At 48.0% G+C, this 22,952-nt stretch overlaps 1 protein-coding gene across 2 annotated transcripts in view; it reads right to left on the reverse strand.

The window, feature by feature from the left end:
* Window positions 1-6,340: 6,340 nt before the first annotated feature.
* The window catches only part of GTF2E1 (general transcription factor IIE subunit 1), a 52,652-nt gene continuing 36,040 nt past the window's right edge, over window positions 6,341-22,952 (reverse strand). For both annotated transcript variants that reach the window (XM_040596145.1, XM_040596144.1), the window contains exons 3-5: window positions 16,334-16,535; window positions 11,294-11,541; window positions 6,341-8,084 (exon numbers count right to left, since the gene is read on the reverse strand). In XM_040596145.1, the coding sequence (XP_040452079.1) occupies window positions 7,654-8,084; window positions 11,294-11,541; window positions 16,334-16,535 (881 nt within the window). In that variant the 3' untranslated portion in view covers window positions 6,341-7,653. The remainder of the gene's footprint in view (window positions 8,085-11,293; window positions 11,542-16,333; window positions 16,536-22,952) is intronic.

Raw genomic sequence — 22,952 nt, forward strand, 5'->3', positions numbered from 1 at the left:
CTGAACATCGGGAAATACTTTTTTATTCTGAGGGTGACCAAGCCCTGGCACAGGGTACCCAGGGAGGCTGGGGAGTCTCCATCCTTGGAGATATTCAAAAGGCATCTGGGCATGGCCCAGGCGCAGCTTGCTCAAGGTGGCCCTACTTGAGCAGGGGGTTGAACCAGATGACTCGCACAGTTCCCTTCCAACCTCAGCTATTCTGTGATTTTGTGTAGTTACAGCCCTTGATGTCAGGAAAAGTTATCGGCAAGATGGACAAAGAGTCACCTGCAACCATCTGTTCTCCTTGATTCCTTGCCATTAAGCTATAGGTTTGGGTATCATCTGTTTCATTCTCCCAGTTTAAAGGGAAAATTTGGGTTTTTTTTTCATATTTTCACTCTTCAAAATACAAGGGGAGGGCTGGGGGAAGTGGCCAGGCCAGGAAGGAATGGGAGTAACCACCTCCCGCAGACCGTGCCCCGTGTACAGCTCTTCCCACTGATGCGCTGCGTGAATCCTGCAGCGCAGCCACGGCTCCTGGGAAGACCCGAGTGGACAAACAGCACCAGCATCTGCGGCCCGCCAGCTCCCTGCGCTGCTGCAGCTGTCGCTGCTACAGCACAGAGTGCACCAGTCCCACTGAACGTTTGGCTCCCAGGGCTAAAAAAGGCTGGATTTCCCATTCAGTGATCCATCAGTGGCCGTGAGGCCAGAGCGGTTCCCGTTTCTGCTTCCTTGTTACATCCCCAGGTGCCAAAGGGTGTTTCATATGGGACAGGGAAAGGTTCTGGTTCACCTCCCCTTTCTAGTCAACAAACATGATAACTAACACTTTGGTAATGCTGTTCACCTCCTGTTCGTTGGTTTCGACCACCTGAACAAATGTGCTTCCCCGCACAGTGTTCACCGGGCTTGGGTTTGGTATTTCTGATGGTTCGGCTCACACCTTTCCCGGGGCAGGCTCCATCAGCATGTGAATTGGCACTCCCGCAAGGGACTCATTAGTACAGTGCCAGGCCAGAGCCCTTTAGTTCATGGCAGCACCTGGTCCATCAATGCACCAAAGATGCTGGTGCCCACTGCATGAGGAGCAAAAAAATGCAGGTAAAAAACCCCAAACCCGACATGGAAAGGGCTGAACACATGGCGTCCTGACACCCATCCGACTGGAAGAGTCCACGTCTGCAGCCGATGGAGATAAGCTCTTTTATTCCGAACTCTAGGCAGGCTGCAGCATGACTGTCCCGATAACAAAACCTGCCACTATTTGTTGCTCTTGGCAATAGTTCCTACCTAAACCGTACAACATCCCTTACCTGTTAGCATTCCCAATGGGAGATGCTTTGGGGGGCTGGGCAGCACCCTGCATGACTTTATGTGCTTGTTTCTCATACACAGACACAACACGCGCTCAGATGAAACGTTCAGAGACAGCGGCACTTCTGAATGCAGCACCAAACACATTTTTGCAACTCACTGCTGCGAGGCGTTCTTGCACCAAGAGGTAGGAGTCAGATCATTCCAACGGACCCGCAGGCTCCTGCTGGCGCTGGTTGCTAACGTGGGACCTTCCTGATGCCGTTGTGTAACTTCCAAGGGGTTGGCACACTCGGAGAGTATTACCCTTCCTGACGGGCTCTGCGGCAGGGGAATACACCAGGATAAAGGCACTGCAAGCCAAGTCCCTTTGCAGCACGTTGTATGTGTCCTTGCTTGGATATGGCACCCGTGTGGTCCGGGAGAGTATGCGGACGGGACATTTCTCTCAAGATGTATCATTTCCTAAAGGCCATATTTCCTTCTAACCCCACTTCCCTCTACTCTTCCCTGTTGTAATGGGGATAGTTTTCGTCTCCTGACATCACCAGAAGGGCTGGGAGATGCTGAAAGCTCTTCTTGGAAGGAAGCATTGTAAGGCAAAGGGAGAGCAATCGTGGCGACAGCACAGGGAGAGCAGATACACATCCCTAAAAAGATTTCACAGCCTCATATGCATTAAAAAAAAGGTTTTGTTTTTGGTTTTTTTTTCTAGAAGCAGCAGGAAAACATGACAAACTCAGCAACTCAAAATATTCTCATGAGATAAAAAGAAAAAGGGTTAAAAAAAGAAAAAAGATCAAATCCAGTCCTACCAAATCACATCTGGTTCAAGCAGCAAAGATCACATGTAAGAAAGTGACCAGCCTGGGGCTGGTGCCAGTTCCCTCCCCGCTGCAGGGAATCAGGGATCCTGGGAGGCATTGCCCGGAGCCCAGCCAAGGCCTCATTTCTGGAGAAGGTACAAACGTGCCGTTCGTGAAACCTCTGCCAGGACATGGTGTGGCCTGAGGCAGCCATGGCCCAGACCAGCATGGTGGAACTCAGCACCACAGTGCCACCAGCCCCAGGAGTGGACGGGGTGGTGGTGGTGGTGGTGGTGGCAGTGGTGGTGGTGGTTAAAGGACTAAAACTTCATTTTAAATTGACACCTGCGTGCAGTCACAGTGGGGCTGAGTTTATGAGTGCCCATCAGCACTGACTGGGAGAAGAATCACCAGCACCTTCGCAAAGAGCCGGTACGGACAACCTGACCACAATGACCCAACCTGCCATTCCCCTCAGGGCTGGTTCAGACGCTGCGACCTAAGGGTACGCAGGTCAGCTGGCAGCAGCCACTCAGTGGGGTTTGGCAGGACTGTAACCCCATGATCTACGTTAACAGGGCACAGGAAAAGCACACACTCTGCTAAGAGAGCCCGGCAAATTTGGCATTGGATCAGGCAGGTTCCATTGTCAGAAGTGCAGAACAGAAGTGTTCAAGGCTCGGAGGATCCCTTTACCGGGTGGAACCGAGCCAGGCTTCTCAGCTCTATGTACAATTTTAGCTCACTGCAAAACTACCGCTGCTCACTCTCCTTTCAGCAAGGAACAGGATGGCAGAGGCTGGTGATATGGGTTCCAGGTGAAAAATAAGCAGGAGCAATATGTCAGGGCTTTAATCACATCTATCCGAGATGTGATTTTTCCTCCTTGCCAGACGTACCTCTTTTTGTACACAGACGTTAATGCTCATGGAACAGTATTTGATCAGCTTTAATTTCCAGCCTGGATCCCTGCCTGTTCCTGTGGCTGAGCAGCCCCAGGTCTCCTCCCGCCGCCGTGGCAGGATTTGCGCATTCATCGCTGCATGCAGCCCGGGCGATGCACGCAGGGTCTGTAACGCACTGCAGTGGAGCCGAGTGGCTGCTCATGCGGCTGGCGCTGCCTCCTCTCTGCCATCCCTGGCTGGTTCATTAGCATCAAACTGTTCAAAGGGATGGAAATTAAATTATATTTAGGTCACATATTTTAAGCAAAAATACCTATTATATTTAAAGCATCTTGTTCAGAGACTCTCTGTCTGCTGCTTCCAGGATGGTTGCACAAATACTCACTGTCCTTAATGTTTTTTAATGATACAGCAGGTGCTTCCAGAATCTGATTTTTGTTTAAATACAAATTAAGTTCATTCTCTCTCAATCTGATTAATGCTGGTAAATAAGAAACCACCTTCTGGCAGCTCATTTAGGTATCCCAAACAGTCAAAAGCCCAGATTTCCCTGGATAACTTTGAAAAAGGGAGAAAATAGCTCTGCCATAGCGATGGGGTTGTAGTCCTGGACAGCCTGGCGCTCTGCTCTGGGCTCCCTGCTAGGAGAGTGCAGGCAGGCGGGTGGGCAGGGGGACACAGAGGCAAGCAGGCAGACAGGGGGACATGGAGGCAGGCAGGCAGGCAGGGGGGCAGGTGGACAGGGAGAAAGGGGAACAGGCAGGGGGGCATGGAAGCAGGCGGGCAGGCAGGGGGACAGGCAGGCAGGGGGACAGGGAGGCAAGCAGGCAGCAGGTGGGCAGGCAGGCAGGCAGGCGGGGGGGGGCAGGCAGGAAGCTTTCCAGGAGCACCACCAGCCAGACATTGCTCCCCATGCTTTGGGCTGCCGCTCCTTTTCTCCATGACTCTGTGCAATCACATCTTAAATGGCTTCAAGCATCTGGCTACGCCTCCTATCAAGACTGGATGAGTGATGATCTCCTTGGACTTTATAAATATCGATCATTGTTCTGGAAGCAGCTCAGCAGACAGGAGCTACTCTTCAGCCCCAGCTCCTGTGCTCCTGGAGAAGAGGCTGTGGTGACTCACAGTCCGTACACTTTAAACTGGAGTGTGTGGTAGTGCTTAGGGATCCTTGGCTGGCCATGCTCACTGCTCCAAAGCCTCCTGTGAACAAGCCAGGAACATGGTTACTTTGCCCACAGCTTCCAGTGGGATAAGGCACCACCGGCCCTAGCACAGTCCAGTGCAATTTCCTGCAGCGCTGTGTGACGCCCCCCCTCCAGGGGACCAAGCCCTCAGCCTCACTAGTTTATGCCAACACATGCCAGCGCAGCGGAATGGGGCTGCTGCTGCATCTCTGCAGCCTGTCTGGTGGAGCAGCCTGGACAACCTGCTGGCTTGCCCTGCTCCTGAAACGCCCTTCCACCTGCTCATAAACTTTCCATTTCCATGAAGGCTTTGTCTTGCATTTGATCCCTGAGACAATTTCTTCCTATGGGGGCACAGCAGGAGAGAGAGCCAAGCACAGCTGGCTGCTCCCCCCCGGCTGTCGGACGTGCCCGCAGCATGCACTGGCACGGCAGGCATCACCCAGGCAGGGCTCCTTAGATGTCTCAGGGAGGAGGTGATATGATTTTCCTGCCCTTCCTCCAGGGGATCTTCAAATCCCTCAACTCTCACAGAGCAACACTGTTTCATCTGTTGAAGGAGGCAGCAACCCAGGAAGAGTTGGATGGAGGAAGCAAAGTCTGGGGAGCTCAGTAGAAAAGATTAAAACATCCTGTTTTCCAGCGTTGATAGCTATCTTCCCCTCCATCAGCAGCTCTGCTCATCTGCTCTGTGCATCACTACCACGGCGTCCCTGACCCGCGATGGGCGCAGGGACAGAGGCACCCCTGACCTCCAGGAAGAGGAACATGAGCAGCTTGAGAAACGTGTTTCTCTTTCCAGCCTGAGCTGCAGTGCCCTGGCCTCAAGCGCACTTGCCAGCTGAAACGCACTTCAGGCTGAAAGCAGACACAGAAACTGCTCTGAGTGGGGTTAGCGGATCATTCACCCAGGAAGGCTCCAGCATGAGGCCAGGCTCGCGGTGTCACTGGGTTGCCATCAGTGCCACACGTACGGCCCAGCAGCCAGAGGGAACAGCCAGGCCCTTCCTCAGAATTCCCGGCTTTCTCCCATGCATTAGCACCAACCTGCTGGCGGTGGGTGGCTTTGCTCGCAGCAGCGGCCGCTCCTCATCTTCTGGCACACAGAGCCCTGCCTCAGCTGCAGGGGAAAAAAGGCCCTATCGATTGTACGTGCTGCTGTTCATTCAAGCAGCGCTTGTCGTGACAGGGCAGCAGCAGCTATAGCTGTCCTTCCCCTGGAACAGCGCAGAGCAGCCGTCCTTCCCGAGAGCCAGGAGCCGTTGGAGAGGGCAGGACACACGGATGGCGTCTGCTCGTGTACTCTGACCGCCAGTCCCGAGGGCCGCAAGCGGTGGGCGAGGAGGGGAGGCATGCCCTAAAATCTGCCATCCCTGGTGCGCAGAACGTACCTTGCTGAAATGACAAAAATCACAGCCGCGGTACAAACCACAGTTAAATGCACTTACTAAGTAAAACCACTGTTCATACGTGATTATACTGGACATAGATGCAGTATCAGCGCTCTTAAAGGAAACGCCAGTATTTCTTCACTTAAGCTTTAACAAACCTCCAGTTTGATTATGCAGACTTAAAACTCAGTATATACTGGTGAGTTATGAGCATGAGGAGCTGTGCGGTGTTCAGGGTTAATCCTCAGGTTCTGTCTTCGGCTCTTTGTAAATCTACCTGCTTTTCTCCAGTGTTAACCTTGAATTCAACCAGATTAAATCTAGGCACAATTGGTCCCCTGCTTCTTTTCCATTAGCTGATCATTGAATCTGACTTATCAGCTCCATGGCTTGACCTCTAGAAGACTGACACCAGATCTCGGAAGCCTGTCTACACAAGAGTACGATTTTCAGTAGCAATAGGATGTCTGTGAGAGCTCCACCACCAGCCTATGCTTCCCTCAAGGAAGGAGGAAAGGAATGGAAGTGCTGATCAAAAAGGGCCTCCCCACAGTGCCAGGGTAATGGAACATCCTTCCTGGAAGTGCGGAGAGTCAAGGAGGCATTCAGGGAGGCTCTGGTGAGAAGAAACAACGAGCAGTGGGATTTCAAATAGTCCTTCCCTCAAAGGAAAGCCGCAAATTGTTTTTTTTCTTGAATGGAGTAAATCAATATGATAAGCAAACAATCTCCAAAGTAGGCACATGACAAATTGGAAAATGACAAAGGGCAGAAGTTTCTGTTTATTTATTCCTCTTTAAAATTACTTAAAAGGAAATGTAAAACACTATTTAAAAAAAAGAGGGGATTCAAAATATCGAGAAGCTGAAAATAAAACCACAAAGGAGGCATTACAAGGTTAGCAGAGCATAGAAAGCATAGTTAGTATAAAACAGATTTACAGTCTCAGTGAAGAGCAAATTCATGGAGCCCATGTAAATGGAACAGCATGTGATCTGCCCCTACCCTCTGTCATGAAAAATTATTTTATCATTTTGTTTTATTGTAGTACGGGATAGGAAAACACAACAATTTTAAAAAGCAACATTTTCAACTGGAAGAGAGAAACGTTAAAAATATGATATTGCTCTGTAGGCACTGATAAATATTTTTCTATGGTGAAAGAGCGTGCCAAAGCAGAATTCAAAATTGCATAATTCCTTAAAATGATACGGCCCTGGTGTGACTGCAAAGAACAACTAGCTATGCCATTTCTCTGGCACTGCCTGACCGCAGCCCTGCCCACTATGAAGCATCTGCAAGGCTGGAGTTCGGACAGGGCTAGGCAGACACAACAGGCAGCAATACTGGAGATCGAGAGCATCCCCTGACAAGTCAGAGCGCTCTGACAGCTCAGAACCACGAACAAAGAGCAGCTGTGTGTGCCTGCCAAGGCTTTCATTCGGCATCTTTCTAGTTACTTGAGGTGCTGAGACCTAGTAAGGAGCGAACAGGAGCATGAAAAGGTGGCTGCCCACAGGTCTGCTTAGAAATAGCCGCTCTGGTGGGCAGCGGTGCTGGCAGGGCAGCTGCAAGTGCTGCCCAAGCTCGCCATCGGCAGACGAGTGCTTCCCTCTCCCCTCGCTGAGCACAGGCAGCTGTAATGTGACTTAAGCCCTCCTCTGCAGAGCACTCTCACCAGACTACGGAGCCCTTCTGTCCTCTGAGGGCAGGGATGTGGATTTCACTAGGATCTGCAAAAAAATCAGCTCCAAGCAATTGGGGGGAGGCAGCTGCCAGGGTCCTGGAGAAGGTTAAAGCAGTGCCTGCGCAGGGCACCCCAAAGCAGATTTTTACCTTGCAAGCATCCTCACTGCTGAGGCTTGTCCTCCCCTACCTGTTTCGGCACACGCAGCCGCCCGGCTCCCCCGCACTGGTGAGCACGATGCCTGAGATTAGCAGTCCCAAGCCCCAGGGTCCCTGCGCACAGGGGATGAAAGGTGCGTGTCAGTCTTCTGTTCTACTAGGGACACTCTGGCTTGAAAAAGTCAGTTTTTAAAAGATGCCCGGCAGGAAGCAGTTAATCAAACATGTCCTCAAACATGCGCTGCCCCATGGCTATGTAAACCTCTTTTTCCTCTGGTGTCATCTGGGCCACCAGCTCAGGGCGCTGGCTCACTTGGCTGTATGAGTGTGGACGCCCAGCCACTGTGACAGTGGGGTCTTCTGCCACCACCTCAAACTCTTCATCTTCATCCTCATCCTCCAGCCCGTATGTTGTGGTGGCCGTGGTGGGAGGGCGGGGAGGGGATTCCTCCTCTGACTCACTTGTCTCACTCTCGGAGTCACTAGCGTTGGCACCAGAGAGAGGAGCAGCACCTCCGACGGTGACTGTTGAAGCAGAAGGCGTCTTCTTCTCGTGGATAAGCAGGGCACGCATCACCTCCTCGTTATCATCCAGAGCTGCCCGGCCCTCCTCACGCTCCTGGAAGGCACCCAGATCCCGGCTCCCTGCAAACAGACAAAGGGAATGATTGCTTCCTCACAGAGATCTGCCTAATGGCCCTGAAGGCTTTCTGCACCCATATGAATTCCTGCCACAGAGCACGCCTGGCCAAGTCACACCCGCTCTCGATACCTCCTCTCCCTTAAAAGCCAGAGGTAGTCACGTTTCTTCTCATAACAGCAGAGCAAGTATTGACATGTCCTGGGAGTTGGGAGGTCTGGAGTCAGTGCAGCTCCCAGCTGGGAGCCTCAGCCAGGAGCACATCACAAGAGAAGACAAAAAACGTATGGGGAGCAGGCACCTGGAAATTAGCCCCTCGCAGGAGATGTCCAGCCCAGGTGCCCCCCAGCCGGGCTGATGCGCTTCCCTGGCTGTGGAGCAGACAGCAGCCCTGGGGACCTGCGTCTGCCCTTCCAGGCACCCACAGCCCATGCTGCCACTTGCCAGAGAGACAGCGAGTACCTCGGTGCTGTTCCACAGGTGACAGAGCACAGGCTGTTTCCTTTGTGTCCCTTTGCTTCCTCAGCCTGGAGGACTTGTGGTCAAGACCAAGACAACTGTGTTGTCGGTGGCTGTTGCCTGTGTGTTGCCAGCACAGACCGTAAGTGCAGCCCCCAAACCAGGCTGAGCTCCCCACGTAAGGATTAAAATGGAGCAGCAGATGAATCCAGGCGGACGGGGAGTACATGGAAACTGTGTGTTACAGAACAACGTTCCAAGCAGGTGTCTCTGATAAGCTCAGAGGTGCACCTACCAGGCAGGAAGGGAAAAAGCTCATTACAGGAGGAACGTGGCTGTGCTGTCGAGCAGGACCTACCTCATCAGGCGGATGCAGCCTACAGCTTGCAGCCAAGCTGCACAGCAGCTTAAACCAGCTCCGGCTCTCCGAGCTGAAACAGCCCAGCCAGCCACCCTGGCTCCCTACCCGACTTCTTATCTGCAGGGGACCGCGGGCTCCCTGCTGACGGACACGTGAAGCTTGGCAGCACAGTAGCTGGGAGGGTTTGACGTCTGCAGTTCATGGATTCAAAAGGTAAAATTCTGTTGAAAAAGGGGGCATTCTGCAGAAAACCTCTCCTAATCCTACATTGGATGAGAGGGCTGTGAGTCCACCCAGGACCAATAAAACCTCCGGCAGTATGGAAAAAAAGAAAAAAAAAAAACAAAACAAATAAAAAATAGAGAACCTTATGTAAAAACACAGCCTAAAAAGTAGGATAGATTCCTTGTGGCAAACTTTCCATCTTGCACCAAAAGATGTTGCCCATGAACAACTGCTGGAGCTGAGGTGACAGCATTCTGCCTTCATACATTAATGCCACTTCTCCAAGGCACGGACCCTCGTGGTTTCAGCACCCCATCCAGGCACCTGGCACCCAAGCCTATCCTCCCGGGGTCAAAAATGCACTGGTTATTTTTTTCAACCCGAGATGAAAAAATGCTATGAAACAGATAAACTAGGGAAGTAAGTTATGAGTTTAGCAGTAAAAGCCAAGGGAGTTTGTGGTCACTCCTTTCCTGTGGTAAAATAAAGGCCAAAAGACCCACCCTTAATGTCACTGGACTTGTGTTTTCCTTGTAAATAAAACTGTAGTAACGGGTGACGGCTACAACTACTAATATTAGCACACCGGCAAAATTCTTGAAAGGAAGAACAAAGGTGTTGTGTTGGCAGCCTTGTGCTCAGCTCGTTGCTTGTGCCTGTCGAGCCTCAGAGGCTACTGGAGAGCATCTCTGTGAAATAACATCGTAGCTCATTGCACGGAGAGCTGCGAAGTGACCACAGCCTGAGGGAGCTCTGCAAGGTCTGGCTTTGTGGCTCAGGAACGGGGCTGTGTCTTGCTTGCAAGCACTGTTCCAGCCACATCCAAGCAATGAATCTTTTCTGCCAACATTCACCAGTTTCTGTCCTCCCCGTTTATGTCCCCCAAGAACTACCGAAATGTGTGGCAGCGGCAATTTCAGGCTATTTCCACAAGTCCCCTCTTTGACCTTCAGTAGCGGCAGAGGTTAAGCAGCGATGCCATGGTGCTGTAATGAGATACACTCCCCCTCCATGTCCTTTAGTGGCATTTGAGGAACATTTATCTGTGTAGACTGAAAGTCATGCTGAGGAGCCAATATAAAACTACAGGTGAACTGAATGTCTAGCAGAAAAATGGGGCGAGAACTCACCATGGCTGGTGAGTAACAACATCTGCTACAGACCGCAGAGGAGGCTGTTTCAGTCACCTCACTTTCCTATTTGGAAAATGCTTTGGGATCTGTATGCTTGAAAGATGCTGCAGGTGAACAAGATCATTAGATATATTCTGACCGTGATTTCACATCTGTTTCTTCACTTCCACTCTACCTACATACTCCACTCCTCTCCTGATCACTGCACTGGTTCCAGGGTCTCACACTCACACGTGCGGTTCCCTTTGCCATCTGCTCTTCCGAGGGCATCAACAGCTTCAGTCTATAATCTTTAAATGACTTGGAAGATGGCATCTATTTATTCACTCTTCTAACAATCATAAAAGGTCTCTATTTTCTATTTGTAGTGTGTAAGCTTAAATAGCACATTTACCAAAGCAGAATATTTCTACTAGTGGTTACAAGATCTTGACTATGGTCTACAGACAGTCTGATACCAACACAAATGAAAACAAAAGCCAAGATAATGAGAAACGAACAGAAGACTCACCTGCCACAGTGACAGACCTTCCTTCCTACTCTACTTCCAGAAGCTTTATTTCTGACGCAGTCTTCATATAAAACACATTTTGAAAAACAATTGGCAAGAAAAAGGCTGAGAGCAGAAAACCACTGCTGGTAAATCTGGTGGGCTTCAGTCACTGAATGATAATAAAAGTTATTTTTCATCAGTGACCTATCAGAGAGCCAGTTTTCTAGATAAAGCTGAAAGACCTTCACCTAGAAGCAATAAACTCTCAAGGTGGAAGATGTAACAGATAATTAACATTTTAGAAGCCCAGAAATGATTTTGCAGACAGCTCGGCTTTACTGACCTAGATTTTAATCCTGGATCTAATAAATCAGATTTTTTTATGTCTGCCTACACACAGGTGCTTTGCACAGCAGAGGGGAACAGAGAAAATCTGGAGTGTTGGGAGCAGCAGCTGTACACACACAGGGGAACATGTTTTTGACAGCACTCTATAAGCACCACATAAGCAGAGCAGTACTTCTGCCCTGTGCGTTTTCTTACCATCTTTGATTTCATCAGGGTCATACGCTCCCTGCACCGTGCTCTCCCGTAGCCAAATTGGCCTCTCTCTGGCTGGCTTTCCTTCACCTGCAGACCGGTTAAGATCTTCCTGGTCTTCCATGTTGATGACAACGTTCTGGGTATACAAGTCCTCGTATGATGGTCCCTTTGTAGACCATGCTTCCCGATGGTGTCCACCTGCAAGGCCAGCTGCTGTCCCCGAGCCAGTTCCAGCTGCACGCTCCTTGCTACATAAAAATTCAAAAAGAGAAAAACAGAGCGCTCAGAACCCTTCCTTGGCCAGCCCTGCAACACTTCAGCTACGATTACTTATCTCCCATGATCTGCACCGAGAACTTGCACTCTCATTTCTAACATGTGGTGCCAGGAATTTCTCTTCACCAGCTTGCTGGTTTGGAGAATGTGGGGATCTCTAATGGGCAAACCCCGCATGACTCCACGGCAACATCCACAACAGACACTGAAAAGAAGAGGCAGCCCTAAAGCTGCTGGCGCACTTGTGTAAAAACAAACATAAAACCCCAGAACACCCTGAAATAAAAGCCACAGTAGCAAAACATAGTCGGGCAGTGATCTGGTATTTGGAAAAGCCTCTTATTTGGCCTTCACACAGCAACCATGTACCACTGGAAGAAAGCACTGAAGTTTAAACAAGTCCGATGGCAGGTCCAGAGACCCAGCATGCTCAGACCTGTGAACCACGATGAATCACAGGACTCGTGAAGGAGTTAACGCACCATGAAAAACACAGTTCAAACCTCTGCTTGAATCGTGAGTGACGATGGACACGATAAGCCACGTCTCCTGCGTTACACAGGAGATTACTGCCCACAGACACAGCCCTGGGAGGACTGGGGAGGCCAGGCAGAGGAGAAAGATGGGAGGGCACCTTCAAATCAGAGACCTGGGCAAAGGGCTTTGTGCGGTGATGGTGTGGGGGAGGAGGCAAGACAGAACTGCTGTTACTCTGGAAAAGCTGGAGAAAGAAAGGCGATGACTGTCACCAAGTCACCAAGCCCTCCTTTGTTTCCTGAGAGGAGCTGCCACCAGCACATTCTCCAGGGCTCAGGGGACTGATGAAGAAAAGAAACATCCCTGCTTGGATCTGATGGAAAGAGGACATCACGTGGAGTATTTTCTGCACAGTGATGGCAATGATCCTAAAATACTCTGGTCTGTGCTGCTACGTATGCATCGATCAGGGAAAGCAGCTGAACGGAAACTCACTACGTTCTGGGTGGGGAAAGCCAAATGTGACCATTCCTCTACTTCAGGATCACATTTAATCTTCCCAGAGAGATGGATCCGCTGCAGCCTGCCCACCCTTAGCCACATCACTTCAGTCATCCGACAGCCAGTGGTACCTACGGTTTTTCACAGCTAACAGTCCTCCCTGGATTCCTCTCGTCCAGAGCAAATCCATCAAGGATACTCGAAGTGTCCCTGTTCTGCTGCCAGCTGAGCCAGCAGGAGCTGCCAGTAAGCATGGCTCGGTCACCGCTTTCTGCCCAACAGCCCCTCCTCCAACGGAGCAGCTCAAAATCAGATTGCCGTTGGAGAAGACCTGAGTAATGTGCAACTTTTTTAATCAGCAAGGACTTAACCACTACTTGATGAGCTAATTCTGCTGGATTTTTAGGGGCAAACAGTGAGGGGAAAATACATAGGGAGATGATCATCGCTCTTCCCCAGATCAAAAATATTGGTGTGTTCAGCTGCAGGTCGGATTGAGGGCTACTCACAGCCTCCCAGCAGTGGGTTTGCTGGAGTCTGTTCGCAAAACACGTGACAGCATCCATGTTAGCGCGTGTCCACACACTAACTGGTTCTCTCCTGCAGCCAGCCCTGCCAGGAGAGCTTCACAGCAGCCTTGAATTTTGGGGCAGAAGATGCATGCACACGTATTGCTTATACAACCTAAGGAACCACACAGAGACCTTCTTCCCAGTGTGTTATTTCAAGTGCTGGTACCTTTCAGCTCTCCAAGACAGGCGTGTGTTCTGTGAAAAGCACCACTCTGCTTCCCACACAATAGAATTCTCTAACTAGCGTTTCCCTGACGATTTTATGTAATCCACTTTCCTCACACGATACACAATGCAGCTCTCCCTCCCCACGACTGCAGCGTGACAGCTAAACCCTCAGCAGCGCCAGGGACTGCCTAATAACGCTTTTGCACACAGGTCCCTGTAAGCATGCTTGAAATGGACTTTTTTTCCTACATAGTATCATTTAGCAGCAAAACACTTATTCCGTGATGGCAGGAACATTTCAAAAACAAAAGTAACAAGTCTTAAGAGACACCTACAGTACCCATGACTTTAAGCCATCTACTGCAATGTCCTACACTTAGGTGGAACCATCTAGATGCTTTCTGACTACTTTCAGACCCCAGTGAGCTTTGCCAACGTGCATCAATTTCCTTCCTTGTTTGTGGAACTGCATCTTCAGCGACACTGTTGGTAGGAGCGAGCAACCCCTTGAGACTACGTGACTGGGGGAATACTCCTCAGGGCGAGAAGAGACCTTACTGCTCAGCGACCCCGTTCCAAAGTACAGGATTGACCACCACAGATCTGGCGCTGGCAACAAACCAGTTGTGCGAGCTGCCTTACAAGCAGCACGGAGTAGGTGAAGGGAATGCACTCTTAAATCCTCCCTCTCTTAGATCCAGGATCTGCTTTCTCTCCCCTCGGTCCAGACTCCGCATGGCCATCCTGCAGTCGGGAGCTGCGGCAGGTCAGTGGCCCAGGTGTGGCATGTGGCTACATTTGCTCAGTTACCCGTCGGCTGGTTTACCTTGATGGAAATCCCTTAACGAGCAGTTAGCTGCCTTTAGAGGCAACATAAATAATCCTTGCCATAGGTGAGGTATGGACCACAGAAACCACACTGTGCAATGGGGAAACAGCTTGAAATTTTCATCTCAATCCTGCTCAGACTATTAAGAAAAGGTCTCGCGTAATGGGGATAAGTCTTTTTGTGCCATGTTTGAAATAAAGCATTTTTTCACTTTGCTGCTCTTAAGAGCTTCAACTTCACAGCAGACAACCCATGGTCCTTGATAGCATGACCACAGAAAATTAATTCTGTGAAGATTTTTCTTCTATAAAATCATGCTATTTTGACATAAGAAAATGGAGGGGTTATTAAGGTCCATCTGTTTTAGAAAACCACAGAGAAGGGCTTAGGTAAAGCAGGTTTTTTTCAAAACCTGTGGGGCTAATTCATGTTCTGCCAAGATTAAGAAAATTAATGACCTCCTAGAAAGATATAAATGAAGATCAGCCCCGTTTCCCACAGCAGGTGAATGACAGTTATGCAATGTCAGTGTGGTCGCTTCATGCTGTAAGTCTCCTGAAAACACACGAAGCCGCCTGTGTTGGCGCCAAGACCAGACGCAGGCACTTCGTGACCTTTTCTGTTTGTTTCAGAATCACCAAATGTCAGTTTTTTCAATGCTTTCAGACACTCAAGAGTCCATAAAAATAGACAGAATAAATAATCCAGGGTTTGGCACTTTCAAAAAAAATCTCACAGCGGTGCTTTCATGCAATTAGCTGCTTTGCATTAATAAGTGTTAATAAATAATTAAATCATTGTATGTGCTGAAGCAAGTTGTGTTCAAGTAACCATTTAAAAAGCCGCCTATTTATTTTGTCATTCCTTGCACAGAGTAATTAATCATTTACAATGTTTTTAAGTATTTAAAAGTCAAGTAAGTGGGTGCTGGTTTTAATCATGGGACTGCACTGGACTTCTGCTGTGATAATTTCCTGGGCACAGAAGGGGAAGACTGAGAAATTACCCTCTTTTTGGTGGGGTTATCCCAGTTCTACTACTCAAACTACAGAAAAGGGTTTTTAAAGCAAAGTCTAGCGATTCAACTTGGGCATAAAGGCTTCAAAGAATTCCTGTATCACCAAAGACATGTTGAGCGACCTTCGAAAAATCTCTTCCCCTCTCTATATTGCTTCTGTTTTTCCATCAGAACGATGAGGAAAATTAGCTACCTTCTTGGCTAGAAAAAGATTACAAATAGATGAAGAAATTTTTATTATATTAATTAGAAACTGTCTAGCATGAATATATGAGAAATATTCTCTCCCAAGGTTAGCCTGAGAGAAAAAAAAAAAAAAAAAAAAGGGTATCCTGCTTGCTCTGCCATTAAGTAAAGCCAGGCACCCCAAGGCTCTGTGGGAATGCTTCCCCTCATGGTACATCCCCCCCTCCATGCGTTTAATTTATTTATTTTAAACACAGAGAAGTGCATCACATTTCACCACAGCTGACAAAACTGACAGCTCCCCACATCTTTCTGCATTATTTAAACATCATCTGTTTTTGTACAGCTAGGAATGTTCTGAAAGAAAGTGTCATTTCCCATGGGTAGGAACATTTTAAAGAGTTTTTGACTATAATATGGTCTCCTCCCAAAAAGAAGAGGTGTGTAACAAGTAGGAGAAAATCAGAAGAAAAAGGCACCCTTATTATAAGTAATGCCTTCAGACTAGAATGATGTTACACGTGGATTTGAAATGCAAGGTATAGAACGCAGATAGCTTAGTTTCAAAAGCTGGGTAGAAGCAAAAGGAATAGATGAAAGAAAGATAAGGGTCTGAGAGAAAGAAGACAGTGTAGATGGCACCTTCATGAGAGCCTTGCCGAACGACTGCACTTTGCATTTCTTAAATACTGCGGCAAGGGCTTGGTATACCTACCCGCTGCAGCACAGCCAGCAGCAGGTACTTCACGTACCCCACCCCATGGAAAACTACAGGCAGGAGGCTGACCAGAAGCATAGTAATCTGCCTTGTTTAGCAGAAACTGGTTATGGCCCTTTGTATCCTTCTAAACATACATTCCTTGGGGAATCTGTCAGTTGCTTGCATAGCTGGTGCTGGACAAGGAAGTCCTCAAGGCAGCCAGGGGCTGCACCAGGTCTGGGAAAGCCTCACAGAGCAGAGGGACCGACTGCAAGGAAGCAGCGCAGCGAGAGAAGAGCAGGCGCGTTCCCACCTCTGCTTCAGGGCAGGAATCTCTGTGGGTTCTGGCTCCAGGATCTCATAGGCTAGGTTAACGTCTTCTGTCTCACGAAGCAGCGCATAGATGGGCTCGATCTGCTCATTAAATCTTGCCACGAGTGTCCTTGCATCCTTTTTGGGCATGGCCGACTCATCTTCTTCCACTTCAGTCTCACAGAAAGTACAGCGGAAAGTTCCTAGAACGAGAAAAAGTTGCTAAGCACTGGAAGGAGAGCAGCAGGCCCGGCTCTTACACAGCCTTTTAAGAGCAGTGCTTTGCTCTCTCCTTAGCTCGATGCTAAAGAGCTTTTCTCTCCCTGACGATCCCTTCCCACACGCAGTGTACCTGGTTATTATTTAAGCAGACAACAAAGCAAGCATTTTGATGCCATCCAGTGATACCCAGGTGGGTACAGTTCCTCGCTCTGAAAAGCCCAGATGGGTTGCAGTACCTCTACTGAGACATCTCCTAATCTCACTCCCTCTTTCATGCTGCACATTTTAAATGTCAGCTACGACTGGGCTGTGATAAAAGGCTATACAATATACTCTTAGGAATTCACATATCGTCTGTTTTTCAGGTGCTTGTGCTGGCATCTCCCAGGCCACCTGAACAGGCTAATTTCACAATGAAACAGGGTATAGTTTTACACTGCACCAACCAGCCTGCAGTAACTGCTGCTGGTATAACCATTTTTATTCTGCAACTACTGGAGAGGAAAAAAAAAAAAAAAAAAAAAAGAGGCTTCTCGTCATGTTTCAGGGCCCAAACATGCAAAACAGTCATTGCTGCAGAGCAGCAAATGCAAAAACTTTATCCCACCTAACCTCCAACTTGACTTTTCCAAATTAAGAATGGCAAGATAAGAATTGTATGAATGGCAATTAAGAATAAGCTCATTTTACAGACTTCACCAGGATCTATAAAAACAGGTCAAACAGAAAGGCAACTGAAATGGTTGCATGGCAATGCAGTTACAAAAAACCTACTGAACTCCTCCACAGCAGGCTTATTCAGTCTCACCGCTCCATCTGCGAGTAGGACCCTTGGGGCAGTGCACGCACAGTAGGACCTTACCATATGGTCCACTACGAGGGGAGCAACACGGTGTAATGACTTATCCTTGCAAGTGCTGGACTGAGAACATTCCAGTGCCGCCTCAGAACGCTTACATCCAGAGTGATGCTCACAGGCTTCTCGACTTCCCTGCTCCCTGTGGGATTGTTTAATTTAACCGTTCTGTGACACCTCTACACATCTAGCATCATCTCTCAATACCCCAGCGTAGAAAGGAAAAGATCTTTTTACCAATGGGGAGCCTGAGAACAGGTCGTATCAGGGAAACAATAAGCTTACGTATAAAAATCGGAATTAGAATCAGTAATGAAGCCTACTGTATCACCGATGCTATGTACAAACACAGTCGAAAGAATGGGGTTTGCCCAGGGCACACGGGCACAACGTAATGAAGGCTTCTGGTATCTTGTTTTGCTGCTTACACAGACTTGCTAGTCTTGTCACTTCATTTTTCAGTGTATCTCCTTCTCTGCCTGTAATACAGTGATAAAACCAGACCTAACTTCTTCACTGATTGCTGTGAGGGCTAGACAATGCTTGCATGCTTCTTGGACAGCCCTCAAAAGCACTGTTTATGGCAGAAATCAGATCTGTTGCCTCTCATCACAGCCTGTAAAGATGCAGTCCTCTACCCTGGCAAAAGTAGCTCTTGCTCATCGTTACTCATTAATTAATGTGTGTTGTATACGTGACCTGTAATACATACACACTTCGTGCAATAGACTCTCTTTAGGAAATCCGCCTTATCTACATGTAAAAGCCAGAGCACCCAACAACAGCAGTATGTAAAGGAAAGGATAAGTGGATAAAGTCTTCTTTTCTCCCATCCAAGCATGAAACAGTCTGCTTATTTTATTCAGGCTATAAAGATTGCCCCTACTGATTCAAAACCTGTACATTATATAAGCTGTCAGCCCAGCAAAATCTGAAGCCAAAGTTTGATCTCCTTATCCCACATCTGAGGCTATTGGCATGACATACTGGCAAACAAGTTGAATCCATTTAAAATAATTAGCACATCTCAGTTCCCATAATGGACTAAGTGAACAGACGCAGATTAATGAGGAAAACTCCCCTCTTTTTACACCCCCCAAAAGTCCTGTAACATGTTCCTGAGACAGCTCAGACTTTTCACACTTCGGTCTGTGAACCCCATGAGTATTTGCAAAAGATTAAGATCGTAGGGAGAATGGTTCCAATTCAGAGCACCAAAAAATCAGAAAGTAAATACAGCTCTAATGAAACGGAACTCCTAAAGCTATCATGGATTTGCTGCAAATTCCACCCCTCAGGGTTCTTAATAAGAAAAAAAAAAAGTTAATAGATGAATTATGTAAAGAACCTGGGAATGACTGAAATGACAAGCTTCCTCCATTAATATGCTGGGTTTTTTTGAAGTGATGCAGCATTTCACAAGAGGCATATGTGATTAGAGAACCAGGAAGTTGCTTTGCCACAGCAGATGGCATTTATATGTTGCAAACCTCTTTCGTTAGACTGTAAGAGGTCACAAAATGTCACCAGAGCTTTTATGACATGGCACATCACATCAGCAGTGACACATGTTCCTTAAGGATATGGACTCCATGTGACAAATGTGAAGTGGAGGCCATCCAAAGGCTCAGAATGGCAATGTTCCCACTGCACCGATGTATTTCCTCCTTCAGCCCTTACACAACTAATAGTTTTCCATTCAAATATGCTGCATAAACCAGGACAAGTGGACATCCTGGAGCAAACAGACATGAGGCTTGCCTGCATCTTGGAAATGCTAATGGAAAGTGCATCCATCCCCTCTTTCCACACATGCTCAGGCCCTCAGCAGACATCTCTGGGTACACGTTAAAAACCAGCCATCTGAAAGAGATCTCCTCATCTGCTCCCAGACTCTCCAGGGCAGATACGCTGGTAATCTGGCTCCCCAGGGCACACTAAGATTAAACCAGCTCAAGCTTTGAAGTATAGGGCCAGAATATTTCGAGATAATTCCTAATGACTTGATTTCACTTGAGAGAAGGATAAGGTCAACCACCCACACGCACTGCATGCATGATGTCCAAGCGTGCCTGCTGCATCTGGTACAATTAACACATTTAGCTGGCTACAGCCTCCTGAGTCCGAGCCCAGGTCCTGCTCACACCTTTTGCCAAGGGTTCAAGCTTCACCTCCAGCCCAACAAGGTGTCTTCCACTGTGCCCTTTACGATACTGACCCACACCCTCACTACTCTGATGCTTACAAACTCTTTTTCAACCTAAACTTACTCTCATTAATTTCAAACCATGCCCAAAAAATGCCCAAAACCGCACCTCAGCACAGCTAGCTGCCATCTTGCTGTTAATCCTTCAGGTCTGTTTACAAACTGCCGTTATGCATCCCCCCCATATTCATTTTGTAAGTCTCAATAAGCCCCACGTTCTTCTTTGCCTTTTCAAACTAGCCACCCATTCCCCCGCCCATGCTAGCAGCCTCACTGGGCACTCTCTCCAGTTCGATCCCATCTTTCTGCTGTAAGGCTGGAAGTATACACAAGCGTCCAGACGAGTTCTCCCCAAAGCCCAACAGCATTAGTGCTTCTCTGATAGCCTTTGAGACCTTTTAAGATTGCAGGGTAACATCATGAAAGTGCTGCCTCAATTATCACAAAATCTCACAACACCCCCAGATCTTTTTTGCTCCTTCGTAGTTTCCAGTTAATGAACTCCAGGTTTATAGGAGACATTTGCATTAGATGCTAGGTGCATGACACTAACTTCATACTATAACCTTTCAGCACCTTTTTATTCCTCCAGCCTTCATCCTCATCATATACTTGATTCTTGACTGTTGTGGCACAAAACATTAAGCTAATTTATTTTCAAAATCTCCCACAACCTTCTTTTAGAAGTAGCATTATTGCCATTACGTGGAGAATGAGCTAAGGCACAGATGGCAATATTTCAGCAGGATCTGCTGATTTGAGCAGTACTTGATTTGAGATGCCTAAGAAATGCTTTTCTGAAACTTCTGTCTCAGAAAAGAACGTGCAGTATTTTTATCATTCTTCTTCCAGGCTCTAGAATCAGGCATCTCAAACGAGTTAGGTACAACTGCTCATGATAGCCTTTGCAAAGTTTTACTCAAAATTACTAGTCCAATGCCACACAGAAACCAGACCAGATCTGGAGGACCAGATCATGTTCCTGTGGCTACTACAGTAATTTTAAGTAATTCCCTGAGTCTCCCACTGCACCTTTTTCCTTCTTCTGCAGCAAGCCAGACAAAAAGTGCACTGTATGTGCACAGCTCTTCTCTCTCACTAAGCAAAGCACATGTTTTCTGGGGGGGAAAACCCCATTATGTCACAGAGAAAAAGTTACAGGATGAATAAGCAACTTGAATTTCAGCATCCCTAACTGTGAGTGCTTCATTTGCTGTTGGAAAGAGAGTATTAAGACCCTGAGGAAAGGACAGCAGTTGCCGACAGGAATCCGGAAAAACGCCTCCTGCCACGTGCTGTTGTGCCAACAGCCACATGGTTCATCTGCAGCCACGACGCCCTCGGTTCTGCAGAGACCTCTGCCACTGGGCTCAACAAAGACGAGATGACAACCTGCTGTGCCGCAGGGGCAGCAGGACACCTTGCCTGCTTGCTTCCTGGCAACGGAGGGAGGATGAGAAGGAAACACCGTGGGTCCTGCTCCAGCTTCTTGAAAGCAATGCGCTTTGTGGGAACCTGCTACCCTACCTGCCGCCAGCCCCAAGCCTGAGGTTTCCTACCCAGTGCTTCCCATCTGGTCCCACCCCAGTTCCAGGCTTCTCCCCACTCTGATGGTCCTAGTCTCCTTGCTAGCGAGTCCTGCTTTCTCAGCCCGGGCTTCTATCACTTCTCCATCCACCCTTCTTTTCCTGGGCTGCTTTTTCCAGCCTCAGCCTCTCCCCACGCTCATGCCTCTCTGCCCCACGCTCTTTGATCAGCTAATCCTGCTTCTTAATTTGAGCCTTCGTCATCAGATTAATTTCCTGTTTCAAGCCAGAGAGGCAGAAGCACAGGCCGTCATTCGGAACAATATAACACAGGCTAAGGAACAGACATTTGTCCAGTCTCCTCTTCCATTTTCTCATCAGCCCATTCTTCAATACAGCCAAACGGGGTTTTGATTAGATTTTCCTAAGCAATTTAAACTTAGTCAGATGCACAGAATGGGAAAAAGTCAGCATGAAGTAAGTGTCTGACAACGACGTGAACAGAAGAAAAAACACACAGCAATTCCTACGCCCGCCCTCCATGAACGATCCAAGCTCATGTAATGGAAATACTTAGTAACCTAAGTAATAGGCACTGCTGTCAATACAAATTATAATTAACTGCCTGTCATTTCTCATCGATTTTCAAGATTTACAGGACTGTTTACAACAGCACCTAAAGGCATTTCTCTCCTGAATCATTAAAGACACAAATAGTAGGCCGAGTGGCTACAACAGACTTGGATCATTAGTTACTGCAACATACTCCACATCAGGATATAAGGATACTCACCTACTAGAAGTACCAACCTGAGGGGTTAAAGTGAAGCAAAAAGAGTTGTAATGACCTTAATGGATTGAGCTCGTTACAGCTAATTGTTAAAACTGTTGATTGTTAACTGGATTAATGATAATGCAGATTAGACTGTAAGAGCTGTTGATCTTTAGTGATTCCCAGACTCAAACAGACTTCTTAGCCCCCATTAAACTGTCCCTGTTAGCAGCCCAGCATCTCCAGTGGCAAATGTGCTCCTGCCCCACCAAAAAGTCTCCTGTTGATTTTATCCAGTAGTTTTCCCTGGCCCCATCTCTCTTTTCTCCCAATATTGGAGACCTGTAGTCCCAAGTACATTTGTATTCACATTCAGTTTCCAAAACCCCAGTTGCTTTAGGGAGAAAATGGAGAAAGCCACCAATAAAATCTCTCCTGAACACTGCAGCAATACCATTCTCTCTTGCAAGTAATTCAACGTTGCTACACATGCATTACGAGAGCACAGTGTTACATAAAATGTAATGCCACAGCTCATCTTCCTAAGACAGGTTTCATGGTCCACTGGATCTCTATCTCTTGAGGACACTCCACAGCCCAGGGCTGACTGCAGATACTCTATCTTGAAATGTGACACAGAAAGTGTGTGGTTTTATATTAGTCCTGTTTGGGATGGACCAGAGCAGACACTGTTGTCACAGCTTCTCACAGTCAAAACCAAACACTGGACCACGTGTAGGAAATGTCAGCATTTTGGGAAGATTTGCTAACCCCACTTCTGGAATAAAACATCCAGCTTTGCCATTGAAACCTCACATGCATCAGGTTTCATCCCAGCAGCCTGAAAAGGCTTGCTTCGACATTTCTGACTATAGGGAAGATAAGGTGTATTGCAACTGAGATGAGTAACCTCGGTCAGGGATGGTGCCAGAGCAAAGCCAGAACACGTGGGTGATACCTGGAAGCAGGGAACTGAAAAGTATGTGGGATGGTGCTGCCCCGAGGAGCTGGGCAGCGCAGTGGCTGCGGTTTGGGGCG

The sequence above is a fragment of the Falco naumanni genome, chromosome 5 (genome assembly GCF_017639655.2).
Source record: "Falco naumanni isolate bFalNau1 chromosome 5, bFalNau1.pat, whole genome shotgun sequence".
Lineage (NCBI taxonomy): Eukaryota > Metazoa > Chordata > Aves > Falconiformes > Falconidae > Falco > Falco naumanni.